The sequence below is a fragment of the Fusarium vanettenii genome (genome assembly GCF_000151355.1).
Source record: "Fusarium vanettenii 77-13-4 chromosome 1 genomic scaffold NECHAsca_1_chr1_3_0, whole genome shotgun sequence".
Lineage (NCBI taxonomy): Eukaryota > Fungi > Ascomycota > Sordariomycetes > Hypocreales > Nectriaceae > Fusarium > Fusarium vanettenii.
The window spans coordinates 3,058,080-3,072,484 of record NW_003315881.1 but is presented as its reverse complement, the minus strand read 5'-3'; the positions used below and the strand labels follow the sequence as shown (position 1 = coordinate 3,072,484).

The window sequence follows — 14,405 nt, the reverse complement described above, 5'->3', positions numbered from 1 at the left end:
CCGGCCTTTTCGGCTGCCTCTGCACGCTGCCTAGATGACGGTTGCCGGTACTCGTATGTATGAGCAAGAACAATGTTTCTGTCCTTTGCCCTCAAATGTCAGCCAAATGCCAATGGAGTGACGCCCGAGTTGGAGGGGTCTGAGAGACATACAGGGTCGGTGCATTTTAGAGCACCCCAGAATAGGCGACCATCTGTGGTGTAGACACGCAGGTTCTTGTTTAGAATACCTGATAGGTATTCTCGAGCCTGATCCGAGTCCATTTCCACAGGCGGCGAATTCAATAGAGGGCGTGGTAGAGTTGGACAAGGTCCAAGGTGACGTGGGGGAGCCGCGGGCTCATTCTCTGAAGAATTAGACTAGGTAGAGCCACCATTCGCCAGTGGATTAGCCGCGATAGGCCCACGCTGACGTTATGCACAGGCACTGGCGCGACGGCTTAGGGAGAGCGTGAAAGCTCAATGGTTGCCTACAACTTCTTCCTTCATTCTTCCTCCTTCACATTCATTCACCTTTGTCCTCGGCCTACCTGGTCTTACTCGACTAGGCCGTGCTAGATCATGATCATAGACTTTGCGAGACGAGGGCCTTACCCTTGAAGACCAGGCTTCGTGCCTCCCCGACCCTGCGCCTGTAATTGTTCGTCAAGTTCACGGTAACACTCCGCCATGGGTGTTAACGGCCTCTGGACCGTTATCCAGCCATGCGCTCGGCCCACGAACCTCGCGACTCTCAATCGCAAGCGTCTCGCCGTTGATGCATCGATCTGGATTTACCAGTTCCTCAAAGCTGTGCGCGACAAGGAAGGAAACGCCCTGCGCAACTCGCATGTAGTTGGTTTCTTTCGTCGCATATGCAAGCTCCTCTGGTTCGGCATCCAACCGGTCTTTGTCTTTGATGGTGGCGCCCCCGTTCTTAAGCGCCAGACGATCCAACAGCGAAAGCGAAGACGAGAAGGACGTCGCGAAGATGCTGTTCGAACCGCCGGCAAGCTGCTCGCCGTGCAGATGCAGCGCATTGCGGAAGAGGAACAAGATCGGAGGCGACGGGACAAAGATCGCGATGTCTCTGCCCGAGAAGAGGAGCAGCAGGAGGAGATTCCCGATGTCAGCCAACTAGTCTACGAGGACGAAGTACTCCTATCTCAGAAGGAGAGACAAAAGGCCAGAACATTTCGCAAACAAGATGCCTACCATCTACCGGACCTTGACGGAGGCGGTATTGCCGCAATGGGGAAGCCTGAAGACCCGCGAATCATGAGCGTAGAAGAGCTGGAAGAATACGCGCGACAATTCCATGACGGAGAAGACATCAATCTATACGACTTTAGCAAGATTGACTTTGACGGCGAGTTCTTCAAGAGTCTGCCACCCCCGGATCGATACAACATCTTGAACGCAGCGAGACTTAGAAGTCGACTGAGAATGGGTCTTAGTAAGGAACAGCTGGACGACATGTTTCCCGATCGGATGGCATTTTCAAGATTCCAGATTGAAAGAGTCAAGGAGAGAAACCACCTTACTCAACGCCTGATGCTTGAGGTTGGAATGACTGGGTTAGATCTGACTATCGGTGTCAACGCACGTGTTGCTGGCGAAAAGAACAGAGAGTACATTCTTGTCAAGAATGAGGGTGCCGAAGGTGGATGGGCCTTGGGCGTGGTCAGCAGGGACAAGGAGATTGGAGAAGCACACAAGCCAATTGATGTGGATGCCATCCAAGTTCAGTATCAATCCAAGGACGACGAAGATGAAGATGACGAGGATTTTGAGGATGTTCCCATTGAAGGCCTGAACAGGCTGCCAAAACCTTCGGCAGCGATGCTTGCCAGCGCTCAAGCAGCACAGGATATGGCTGCCCGACGCCAGCAACTCTACGATGGCCACCGAACGGAGCCCACTGCCAATGATGAAGAGTCACTCTTTGTAGGGGGCGATCTTGGGAATACGAATGACCTCTTTGAGGAGCCACCTCAGGAGGCACTACACACGGAAGAAGAAGACGACCTCAACAAGGCGATTGCTCTGTCGTTGCAAAACCAGCACGGAGTTGGGCAAGAATCAAAGGACGATGATGATTTCGAGGACGTGCCCATCGAGGCACCCAAGTGGACACAGAAATCCGTCGAAGCGCAAAAGCCCATCACAGCCAAAGGAGGCTCGATGATTGCGCATTTTGTCAACAACCGAGCCAATGCAGCTGTGCCAAAGCGACAAGAGCCTAGCACTGCTGCTGATAGCGATAGCGATGAAGACATGCAGACGGTTCTCGCCAAAGCCAGGATGAAGAAGCGTCCGCAACCCGTACCAATCGTTGAGAACAAGAAGAACCCGTTTGATGGGCCACTGCCTTTCCCTAAGCTGGATTGGGGCTCTTCTCTCTTTGGAAAAAAGACGACCCAAAAGGAGGATAAACATCCACAAGAAGCCCCGGCACCGGTAGAAGAAGTCGATGACATGGCAGGTGGCTTTGAGAGGGAGTTGGATGACGATGCCCCAAAGCCTCTGCCACCGTGGCTGGCAGACAACACAGACATCCGAGAGTCACTCAAGAAGCAGCAAGATGTGGAGCGTGAAATCAATGCAGCGGACAGACTGGCAGCCGAAGAGGAGGAGAGGCTTCACCGTCGGCAGATGCAAGATCAGCTCATTGAGATTGATTCTTCATCAGATGATGGGAGTGACATCGAGGTTTTGGACAAGCCACCGTCGCCCAAGAAATCAACACGAAACGTGCCAATCGTCATCAATGTTGACGAGAGTGAGCCAGATGCCGAGCCACAAGTACCATCTCCGCCTCAGGTTTTGGAAGTCAGCCCCGAGCCCGCTTCAAAGGAGCCTCAAGAACCCCTGCCTGACCCCGTGGCGCAAAGCCTCCCGGAACATGTTGGCCTGGATGAGATGGAACCCCAGGAGCAGGAAAAGGCTCGGCAGTCAGAGTCCCCTGAACCTGAATTTGAGGACGTGGTGCCAGTCGACACTACAGCCGAACCAACTGCGGCGAAGAGCCCTTCTCCTGTATTTGAGGATGTCCCCTCCCTTAGCGCGCCAGTGGAAGATGGGGCAGATAAAGAGACTGAGCTTCCAGATGATGGACTTTTCGACGATGTTGAGTACGACGAGTTCAGTGACCCTGGCGACGAAGAACTCATGGCGCAAATGGCCGAGGAAGCTGAAGAGCATGCTCGATTTGCCAGTGAGCTGAACAACAAGTCGGCGGAGCAGAACAAGGAGGACTATGAAAGAGAACTACGTGCCTTACGAGGCCAGCAAAAGAAGGACCGTCGAGATGCCGACGAGGTCACGCAGGTCATGATCACGGAATGCCAGGCTCTCCTTCGCCTGTTTGGCATACCTTACATCACTGCGCCCATGGAAGCTGAAGCCCAATGTGCTGAGCTGGTGCAGTTAGGGCTTGTCGATGGCATTGTGACCGACGACTCGGATACCTTTCTGTTTGGTGGCACCAGAGTCTACAAGAACATGTTCAACAGCAACAAGTTTGTTGAGTGTTATCTGGGAGGCGACCTCGAGAAGGAGCTGTCTTTGTCTCGCGAGCAGCTCATCTCACTTGCTCAACTTCTTGGTTCGGATTATACGGAGGGTCTGCCTGGAGTCGGACCGGTCACAGCAGTTGAGATTTTATCCGAGTTCCCTGGTAAATCTGGACTCGAGGACTTTCGCGATTGGTGGAAGGAAGTGCAATCGCAATCGCGGCCTAAGGAGGCCGATGCTTCATCCCCCTTTCGCAAGAAGTTTCGCAGGTCGCAGGGCACCAAGCTCTTCCTACCCCCTGGGTTCCCCAGCCCGGCTGTCTTTGATGCATACCTGAACCCAGAGGTGGACGACAGCAATGAGTCGTTCCAATGGGGTGTGCCGGATGTCGAGGGCCTACGGCAGTTCTTGATGGCAACCATTGGATGGAGCAAGGAGAGAACGGATGAGGTACTTGTTCCAGTCATCAAGGATATGAACAAGCGTGATCGCGAAGGCACGCAAAGCAATATCACACGGTTCTTTGGTGGCAGCGTGGGAGCGGGTGCCAAGGAGGCATTTGCGCCACGGCAGAAAGCCCAGGGAAGCAAGAGAATGGCTGCAGCTGTGGGCAGACTTAAGGCTAATGCTGCGGCTGGTGAATCATCAAGGGTCGCTGAGAATGGAGGAGGTAAGCGGAAACGGGCTTCGAGGAGGAATGCGATAGAGGTGGATGATGATGAAGATGCTGAAGATGTTGACGAGGAAGAAGAGGATGGTGCGGCCCAGACAACCAGAAAGCGAACGAGGGCGTCGTGAGGATTAATGGGAGATAGACACGATTTGTACATGTAAAATCTGACTGAATTCGGTGGCTGTTGTTGAATTTGAAGCTATTCACAACTCAATCAATGACATCATTCCTGATCGATTGGCTGATGAAGGCCGTTTCGAATGTCTATTGCAAGCCACAAGCCAAGGAAGGCCAGAAAACAAGCAAAAACTAGCTTTATCATTCGTTCAAGAAATGATGCTGTATGTTTATCTCACAACAGGTAGTGTGGAAATAACTCGGACTTGGAGTGACCGTTGTTGCAGCTGTCATTGACCGGGACAGCTTCCGACCCCTCCCTCCTCCACCTCCAAAGCTTCCTTCCCACAGCCACCTCCGCCGTCTCGGGCTAAACCACGGAAAAATCCCAACGTTTTCTCCCCAGCTCACGTGCCAATCATTACGCTTCTGGCGTGCGTTTGCGAAAGCGCCTCCCCCCCCCAAATGTTGGTGGTACAACTTCACTCCAACCTCTATAAATTCCCCCCAGTTGCTTTTGTTTCTTTGTTGGATTTTCTCGTCTCTCTTTGTGCGCGCGCACTCGTTATAACTGAACCCATGCCGTCCATGGATGAACGTGAGCTCGCCTCGCGCGTCAAGGCGCTCACAAAGTGCGTCGCTGCGAACGAACCCCCCGAGAACGCCATCAAGCTACTGGAGTCGCTGAAGAAGGATGCCTCCCCCACCGAGGAGATGCTGAGGGTACGTGGAAGACTGGGGATTAAAGCAAGAGGAGAGAGGCTGCGCTGGTCGCACATGTCCCTCTTGAGTATATAGATTTTCCCCTTTGTCGCGCGAGCCTGGTCTCTTTTGGTCTTGTCGCGCAAATGCGTGATCGCACCGGGGACCCGATGTGTGCGCCCCGTCCGGACATTTGCATTCGGCATGTTTTCTGCTGTCTAGACGACTTGTCGTCGTCTTCACTCTGTCCGTCTTCATAAACTAACTCTTGTGGTTTTACCGTCGATAGGCAACAAGGGCCGGTGTCTTTGTCGGCAAACTTCGCTCCAATTCCAACAAGGAGATCGCCCGCGCCGCCGCCGAACTCGTCACCAAATGGAAGAAGCTTGTCGAGCAAGAAAAGAATTCAAAGCTCCACAAGGCCAAGATGGGCTCACCTGCTCCCGCTCCTACGTCGTCTCCGGCTGCTCCGCCGCCATCGTCGTCCGGTGGCGCCAGGAAGGCTTTCAAGGGTGACCCCGAGAAGCGCAAGTACGACAGCGATGGTGTGGACATCAAGCGCACCGATTCCACCGTCCGCAACCAGTGTATCGGTCTCATCTACAACGGACTGGCTTATCGCTCAACCGCCTCCGAGTCCGACGTCATCGCAAAGGCCGTTTCTGTTGAGCACGCCGCCTACACTCGCAACAAGGGAGAGACACCCGAGTATAAGAAGAAGATTCGATCGCTGTTTACCAACCTCAAGAACAAGTCCAACAAGGACCTCGGCCGCCGTGTCATGAGCGGCGACATCTCGGCGGACAGGTTCGTGGTCATGACGGATGACGAGCTCAAGAGCGAGGACCAGCGCAAGAAGGAGGTTGAGCTGGAGAAGGAGAACATGAAGAAGGCCCAGGTGCCCATGGCGGAGAAGAGTATCAGCGAAGATCTCCAGTGCGGCCGCTGCAAGAAGAAGCAGGTCAGCTACACGCAGGCCCAGACACGAGCCGCTGATGAACCGATGACGACCTTTTGCGAATGCATGGCTTGCGGACACCGATGGAAGGTATGTTTACTGCTCACACTGACCTGGAAAGATGAAGCTCACATAGTCACAGTTCTCTTAAGAGGTTGATGTTGATGTTGGAGGGGGGCGTTTTATTTTGCTTTGCGCAGACAACATCTGCGTGCAAGCTAGCTGAGCTATACTACACATTGGAGGGTCATGGAGTTAACGGGAACTGGAGCGGCGACTTAAACATGTATCAAGAAGGAAAGATTACGGCGCGAGATACCTTTCTTCTCTCTTGTTTTCTTAACAACACACTACCTAGTTTTTTCTTCTTTAAAACGAGATCTGAAGGGTATTTCTGATTAGGTGCAAAAGTTTGGTGACAATAGACGTTGTAGTCGCTGTCCATGTCTCGATAACTCCCCAAACTGGATCCATGAATGCTCCAACGATGCCCTCAACTCAACAACCACAACGAAGCGTAATTGGTTTAGTGGTAAAATTCTCCGTTGCCATTCGAGCAGCGTCGGGGAGCCCTGGGTTCGATTCCCAGATTACGCATTCCTTTTGCTTTTTGCCATTCAATCCATGGCGGTATGGGTGGTTTCTTTTTGTATATGTCGCACGAGGGTGGTGGCATTCATTGCTGGGTGTTGGTGTTGGTGTTGGCTCGGGCGTGATGGGTTCTATCGAATAAGCCCCACCCGATCTCAAATCGTACTCGACACTCGCTTCTTGACATCAAATAACTTGGACAGATTCTTCTTTCTCTTGACTTGTTCATTCTTTTTCGGGTATCCCTAACTCGGTAAACAGGTTGGTCGCCTCGCTCTGACCCTCGCCCTCGCCCTCGCCCTCAAGCCCCTTCTCCTTGATGTGCTTCCAGAACTTGCTCAGATGTCTTGTTCCAGAGTCGCAGAGAATCGTCACGACGCGGCTCCCCGGAGGAAGAGTCATGGCGGTGGCAACGGCGGCGACACAGTTGACGGAGCTGCTGCTACCAACAAAGATGCCGTCGTGCTCGACGAGCCACCGTGCCATCCGGCATGCCTGCTCATCCGTCACACGTACAGCGTCGTCGATGAGCTCGCGGCCCGCCTCAAAATTCTCCGTCAGTCGTGTGATTCCAATGCCTTCGACCATGGTGTCGACCTGTTGCCGCCGACGGGTACCCTCTCGCTCTGTTGACGAATACATAACACCATGGCGGACCTTGTTGTACAAGCCACTGCCCTGCGGGTCAGCGAGGACAATCTTGAGATTTGTAGCCTGCTCCTCCTCCTTGAGATACTTTGCAACGCCGGAGACGGTCCCGCCAGTTCCTGCGCCAGCCACAAAGGCATCAATGTCGCCGTTGGTTTGTCTCCAGATCTCGGGTCCAGTCGCGTTAAAGTGTGCCTGCCAGTTGGCATCAGACTCAAACTGGTTCGCAAAGAAGCCCTTGCTGCCGTCATTGGCCTTTTCGGCGTGCTCCTCAGCCCGGCGTCGCGCAAGGTTGACAAAGTGATCGGGGCTGGTAATAGGTGCTGGTGTCACTCGCTCAACCGTTGCGCCGAGGTGCAGAAGTAGATCAGACTTTTCGAGGGCCATGTCTGAGGGCATGCAAATGTGGGCGCGGTAACCCTTTGCCCGAGCGAGCGTCGCAAGTGAAATACCCGTGCTGCCAACAGTGCCTTCGTAGATGGTATCGCCTTGGTGTGGCGTCAAAAGACCCTGAGCTTCGGCCTCATTGATCATGTTCAGTGCAACACGGTCCTTGGGACTGTTGCCAGCGCCGTTGAGGAACTCGGCCTTGGCCATGATGGTGCGGCCCGTGGCATCGGATAGAGACTGGATCTTGATCAGGGGCGTGTTGCCGATAGTGCCCTCTATGCCATGGGCTACGCTGTTGCGAGCGACATCATACGGTAATGGTGATGAAGTCTCCGACTCGTGGTCCTCGAGGGTGACAGGTGCACTCCAGAACAGACTCGACCTGCGTGAACCTCCCGAGTTTGCGCGGCGCTTGCGTTGGTACCTACGCTCGAGATCTGGGTAAAAGTCCTTGAAGCCGAGAGTGACGAGAATGCCTGTAGTAAAGGCAAAGACCACGGCGGCCGTGCCGTAGGCCTTGGGGTGATCGCTCAAGGACATTTTCAAGATCTTGGTTTATCGATGTAAAAAACCAAGCCTTTTTCGGGAAATTTCCCTTGAAGCTAAAATGCCCGCATCGTTGTTGCTGTCGCTGAGTCGTGAGGTTGAAGTGAAGATGGAAATTGTTAGTTACAATGACGAGACTCTGGTGCGTGCGCCCGTGATGTCATGTGGAGCCCTAGTCTTGTACCGGCGCCATCATCTCGTGATGACTTCAAGTCGAAGTTGTCTCATGATTTTGCTGCATTGAAGAGATTTTGACTTCTTGGGGTTATCTCGGGAGGCGGAATTGTCGTGATTTCTTGGCGTCGATCGAAGCTACCCCTCCAAGTGTTGAAGGTGAAGCAGAGAGAGACACTACCAAGGAGCTATGATCTCGTGACATGATCCGGGTCGAGGAAAAGAAGAGGCCAGTACAAACTTTTTAGTATATCCTCCACTAAAGCTAAGTAATAAAGTATCATGAGAATAGGAAAAGGGGATCTTAAGTATAGCCATAATTATGATATTCTTAACTACCTATTTTATATAAATTCAGTCATTATGCTTTGAGAGGAGTTAGGTAAACTCGTCGATGTTGCAGCATCTCATTTAGTTCTCGTCTGAGACAGCACGCTCAGTTGAGTGAGGTACTGTAAAGTTTCAAATAAAGCTCGACAACTTGAACCACGCCTGTTTTTCCACAGTTTTAGAATATCGAACATCTACTCTCAACTAACAAGACGACCAACTCCTTCGTTAGTCTAAAAACGGCAACTCTTCGCATGCTCCAACGTTGGCGATACAGCTTCCGCGGTTTACTAACAGCCCGAGGTACACCCGTCACACCGGACCCACATTTGCCGATATCTCAGCGTGCTCAACACCACGAAAAGAGGCCCCTCATGCCGACGATATCCCCAGGCCCATCGTTAAAGCAATGGACTCACCCATTGTGGCCCAGCTCTTCCGCCAGCTCTTCCGGCACCGTCCCCGGGGCTGCAAGGGAAACCTCCCCCGTCTGCCCAATGGCATCCGACCCGGCCCCGGCCGTGCTGCCGCGCACCAGACTCGGATGTACGTCGCCGGCCGTCCCTCGAGCGATCGCGGCATGAAGAAGAATGAGAGTCGATGGCAGCAGCGAACGCATATTCTTCCTCAGGATCGGTCTGCCGAGTTTGCAGAGTATCCGTATATATCGCTGGCAGAGCTCAAGCAGCGCAAGGAGAGGCCCCGCAAGGTCAAGATGCTGCTTCGGGACTTTATCGACGGCAAGGCTGGCCTCTGTTCCCTGCCTTGGATCAATGGCTGACTTTAAGGCTCCAGACAGTCTGTACAATCCCTCGTACGGATATTTTTCTAAACAGGCCGTCATCTTCAGCCCTGGTGAGCCTTTTGACTTTGGCTCCATGCGCGACGAGATCGAGTTCCAGTCGGAGCTTGGTCGGCGGTACACCGAGTTCGAAGACATTCTCGATGATCGTGAGGGTGATAATCCGACACGGCAGCTTTGGCATACACCTACCGAGCTCTTCCGCCCTTACTATGGCGAGGCCATTGCCCGATACCTCGTCTCCAACTACCGACTCACCACCTACCCCTACCACGATCTCCTCATCTACGAGATGGGTGCCGGCCGCGGCACCCTCATGCTCAACATCCTCGACTACATCCGCGAAGTCGACCCTCAGGTCTACGCCCGAACAAAGTTCAACATCATCGAGATCTCAAGCTCCCTGGCCGCCCTGCAGAACCGACACCTTCTCTCCACGGCGGCGTCCCGGGGCCATGCCGACAAGGTTGAGATCGTTAATCGCTCCATCTTTGATTGGGATCAGTACGTGCCCTCGCCGTGCTTCTTCCTCGCCATGGAGGTCTTTGATAACTTCTCCCATGACGGCATCCGCTACGACGTCGCCACCGAGGAGCCTCTCCAGGGTCACGTCCTCATTGATGGCGATGGCGACTTTTACGAGTTCTATGTTCATGAGCTCGACCCCGTCGCTGCCCGGTACTTTCGTGTTCGTCATGCTGCCACTGGCGGCGACTACCCCAAACCTTATCCGACCAACGCTGCTCTGCGATACCTTTCAACAAAGGTCCCCTTCGCGGCCAATCTCTCAGACCCCGAGTTCATCCCCACTCGCCTCATGCAGTTCTTTGATGTCCTGGAAAAGTACTTTCCCGCACATCGGCTCGTCACCTCTGACTTTGACTGGCTTCCCCAAGCTGTCAAGGGAATGAACGCCCCCGTTGTCCAGACTCGGTATAAGCGGCGTATGGTGCCCGTGACGACGCCTCTGGTAAGATTCCCTGATGCTATCTCCCTCTCATCCACGAAACTGACAATTCTCAGGTCCACCAAGGCTACTTTGATATCCTCTTCCCCACCGACTTCCGGATCACAGAGGCCATCTACCGAGCCATCACGGGAAAGCTCACGCGCGTCATGTCCCACGGCGACTTTATGCGCAAGTGGGCGTACGTCGAGGACACCGAGACTCGCAGCGGGGAGAACCCCTTATTGTCACATTACAGCAATGCCAGCGTTCTTGTGACTGTGTAAAAGTACAAACAAACCAAAAGCATGACTTGTAGATATACATCCCGGGTTGGATAAATATATATATACCCCTCTATGGAACCGAATCATCCATCGGCTATGCCCCCTTTCATTGTCCAGTTCTCTCATGGCTCATGCACAAGACGCGCTCTATATCATTCCATTTTGTCTGTCCGAATCCCTGAAATTGCTCCGATTTACAAGCATCCATGCCCTCAATGTCCCAAACAGTCATGCCATGTGTTTTACAACTTCAGCTTCTCGCTGAGCCACTTCGTCGCCGTCTCAACACCATCGTCGAGGTTCTCGGGCTTGGTACCCTGACCCTGTCGGGTTGGCTCCTTGCCGCCTGATCGACCACCGATGACCTCAGACACAGAAGCAGCCCACTGCTCGGCGGTGACGCCCTGAGAAGAGAGATGCTAAGCCCCAGTTAGTAATAGTTCTTATAGAGAATGCTGTACAACTTACAGTTCCGACATAGACACCGTGCACAACGGCACCCTCCTCCTTGCTGCCACCAAACAGGTACACAGACTTCTCCTTGTCCTTGCCCTGGAAGTGCTTGACGACCTCACCGACAGCCTTGGCGTTGGCACCGATAGGCAAGCGGCCAACGAACCACTTGGCATCCTCATTGGCCTTGAAGTGCTTGAGGACCGTGTCGAGCGCAGTCTTGGCCTCGGCCTTCTGGCGCTTCTTCTGCTCCGCGACAACGGCAGTCGAGATCTTCTGGAATCGCTTGTTGAGCTCGTCCTTAGTCAGGGTAGAGATGGTAAGCTGGCTGAGCTCCACAGACACAGCCTTGACCTGGGACTCCTTCTCGGCGAAATCCAGCTTCTCAAGGGCATCGAGCTTCTTGGCAAACTCGGCAGCCTCACGCTGGACCTGGTGCGCCGCCTCACCAGTGTAGGCGATGATACGACGAATACCCTTGGCGATACCGCTCTCCTCAATAAGGATGAGATCCTTGATCAGACCGGTCTGCTCAACGTGGGTGCCACCGCAGAACTCGACACTGTACTGGCGCCACTCCACGTTCTTGGGGTCGGCAAGCATCTCGTCAATGTCCTTGCCAATGGACACAACACGGACAGGGTTGGGGTAGGTCTCGCCAAAGACGGCACGGCAGCCCTCAATCTGGCGGGCAAGGTCCAGGTCAACATCCTTGGAGAAGATAGGGGAGCCACGACGGATATACTCGTTGGACCTATCCTCAATCTTCTTAAGCTCCTCAATCTTGACACCAGTCTTGTGGGAGAAATCGAAACGCAGCTTCTCATTGTCCACCAGCGAACCCTTCTGATGAATCTCATCACCAAGGACTTCCCGCAGCGAGTGGTTCAGGATGTGAGTACCAGTGTGGTTGTTTCGGATAGGTGATCGACGAAGCTCGTCGTACTCGCAGATGACCTCATCTCCAGAGTTCAGAGCACCGTACTCGATGTATCCGCTGTGAAGGATGTAACCACCAAAGTTCTGGACGTCCAGGACATTGAACTCGGCAACATCGTCAATGACAATCCGGCCGGTATCGGCGACCTGACCACCGGACTCGGCGTAGAAGTTGGTGTTGTCGAGCAGGAGACCGAGGGCGGTCTTCTCAGGGATATCCTTGGTCGACTTGAGGAATGTCTTTCCGTCGTAGATGAGCTGCACCTTGCCCTTGCTGTCACCCTGAAGGAACTTGGCGTCGTCGTTGGTTCGCTCAACCTTGAGCTGCTGCTCGAGCTCGGCAATCTGGTGGACGTTGAGCTTGGAGAAAGTCTGGACAGACTCCTTGACAGCCTTGCTGGCCTCTCGGGCCTTGATACGAGCAGCCTCGACCTCGGCGTCGTCGATCTCAAGGCTTCGCTCCTCCGCCATCAATCGGGTCAGATCAACAGGGAAGCCGAAAGTGTCGTACAGTCGCCAGACAACGTCGCCCTCAAGCTTCTTAGAGCCATCCTTGACAGCCTGAGCAGCGTACTTCTCGAACTGCGCCTCACCGCGATCCAGAGTTCGCGCAAAGGCGACCTCCTCCTCGTCAAGGATCTCCTTGATATCTTGCTGCTTCTTGACAAGCTCGGGGAACTGCTCGCCCATCTGGTCGACCAAGGCGGGCAGGATCTTGGAGAAGAAAGCGCCGATATCGGCGTTGAAGTACTTCCTGGCATATCGAACACCTCGTCGCAGGACACGTCGGACGACGTAACCTCGACCGTCATTGTTGGGGACGGCGCCGTCGGCAATAGAGAATGAGAGGGTTCGAATGTGGTCGGCAACAACACGGTAAGCGGTATCGATACCGTCGGCATCGTCCTTGCCGTACTTGTCGCTGTACGGTCGGGCGCCGGTCACCTCCTCGATCTTCTTGAAAAGGGGGGTGAAGCAGTCGGTGGCGTAGTTGGAGACGGTATTCTGGAGAGCAGAAACCAATCGCTCGTAGCCCATACCGGTATCAATGTGCTTGGCGGGCAGCGACTTAAGGCTACCATCCTTCTGTCGGTCGTACTGCATGAAAACGTTGTTCCAGATCTCGACAACCATGGGGTCGTCCATGTTGACGAGGTTGGCGGCATTGCGACCACCGATCTTGTCGTAGTGAATCTCACTGCAAGGACCGCAAGGACCTTGGTCGCCCATCTCCCAGAAGTTGTCCTTCATATTTCCAGGAAGAATATGATCCTCAGGCACACCAACAGACAGCCAGAGGTCCTTGGCCTCCAGATCAGGCTCCAGCTTCAACTTCTCGTCACCCTCGAAGTAAGTGACGTAGAGGCGGGCAGGGTCGAGACCGTAGACCTTGGTCAGAAGCTCCCAAGAGTACTGAACAGCTTCCTTCTTGAAGTAGTCGCCGAAAGACCAGTTACCCAGCATCTCGAAGAAGGTGTGGTGATAGCTATCCTTGCCGACATCGTCGAGATCATTGTGCTTGCCACCGGCGCGAATGCACTTTTGGCTGTCGACAGCGGCCTTGAGGCCGGCCATGGGATCCGTCTTGCCAATGGTACCGAGGAAGATGGGCTTGAACTGGTTCATGCCCGCATTGGTGAAGAGCAAGGTGGGGTCATTGTGAGGGACGACGGAGGAGGAGGGGACTGCATTGGAGAAGAGCCTTGTCAGCGCCTGTCGAGATAGAAAAGGGATGATGAAGATTGGACGACGGAATTGAGGAAATCTCGTGGAAGAAACTGGGTATAATTGCGAAGCCGTCCGGGGTGGCAAGACGTGTTGCCCGCACTATCGCGTACCTATCGTGTGGCCCCTCTGCTCAAAGTACTCGAGGAATGTCTGGCGGACGCGCGCAGCGGGCCACTTGAGCTCGGACTCGGCCATGGTCGAGCTGCTGGAGTAAGACCGGCGAAAGAGGAAAGAGGGAAATCTCCTTGTGGCCTTGGGGATCTGTCGCGCGAATATCGTGATTGTCGATTGTCGCAGAGTCGCAGCGACGTTTGTCTGGGGAAGGAGGTTGTGGTTGTGGAGGAGAAGAGGTTGTCGTTGTATTATTGGTGGCGCCGACGGAGGGGAGTGGAAAGTTCTACAAGAACCCGCCGAATGAGTCAAGAGGGATACATAAGGCCCGCGCCCACCCGTGCTCGTTTGCACCTGCCTCCAGCTCCAGCTCCGGGGCGGACAGCGCCGACTCCAACGCCCGCAACCGCTATCGCAACCGCTGAAGCCCGGTACCCGTGCCGCCGCTATCGCAATCCCGTTCCAGGCCGAAGAGGCGCTGCTTCTGCTTCTGCCGCCGACATTGCGATTGATGTT

General features: G+C 54.1%; 5 protein-coding genes across 5 annotated transcripts; 3 read left to right on the top strand and 2 right to left on the bottom strand.

The window, feature by feature from the left end:
- Positions 1-524: 524 nt before the first annotated feature.
- Positions 525-4,292, top strand: NECHADRAFT_65808 (uncharacterized protein; the record flags this gene model as incomplete). Its single annotated transcript, XM_003054428.1, has 2 exons — positions 525-2,732; positions 2,778-4,292. Exons 1-2 carry the CDS (start codon positions 669-671, stop codon positions 4,290-4,292), a joined length of 3,579 nt encoding a protein of 1,192 aa, XP_003054474.1. The 5' UTR covers positions 525-668.
- Positions 4,293-4,863: 571 nt separating this feature from the next.
- Positions 4,864-6,095, top strand: NECHADRAFT_75236 (uncharacterized protein; the record flags this gene model as incomplete). The annotated part of the gene is made up of 3 exons (XM_003054427.1): positions 4,864-5,007; positions 5,276-6,034; positions 6,087-6,095. 3 exons carry the CDS (start codon positions 4,864-4,866, stop codon positions 6,093-6,095), a joined length of 912 nt encoding a protein of 303 aa, XP_003054473.1.
- Positions 6,096-6,760: 665 nt separating this feature from the next.
- NECHADRAFT_90317 (uncharacterized protein) lies at positions 6,761-8,113 on the bottom strand (the record flags this gene model as incomplete). The annotated part of the gene is made up of 1 exon (XM_003053725.1): positions 6,761-8,113. One exon carries the CDS (start codon positions 8,111-8,113, stop codon positions 6,761-6,763), a length of 1,353 nt encoding a protein of 450 aa, XP_003053771.1.
- A 919-nt stretch (positions 8,114-9,032) lies between these two features.
- NECHADRAFT_30531 (uncharacterized protein) lies at positions 9,033-10,658 on the top strand (the record flags this gene model as incomplete). The annotated part of the gene is made up of 3 exons (XM_003054426.1): positions 9,033-9,332; positions 9,460-10,395; positions 10,449-10,658. The coding sequence occupies 3 exons, from the start codon at positions 9,033-9,035 to the stop codon at positions 10,656-10,658; spliced, it is 1,446 nt and encodes a 481-aa protein (XP_003054472.1).
- Positions 10,659-10,900: 242 nt separating this feature from the next.
- On the bottom strand, positions 10,901-13,973 carry NECHADRAFT_90315 (uncharacterized protein; the record flags this gene model as incomplete). Its single annotated transcript, XM_003053724.1, has 3 exons — positions 10,901-11,077; positions 11,127-13,735; positions 13,889-13,973. 3 exons carry the CDS (start codon positions 13,971-13,973, stop codon positions 10,901-10,903), a joined length of 2,871 nt encoding a protein of 956 aa, XP_003053770.1.
- Positions 13,974-14,405: the final 432 nt, after the last annotated feature.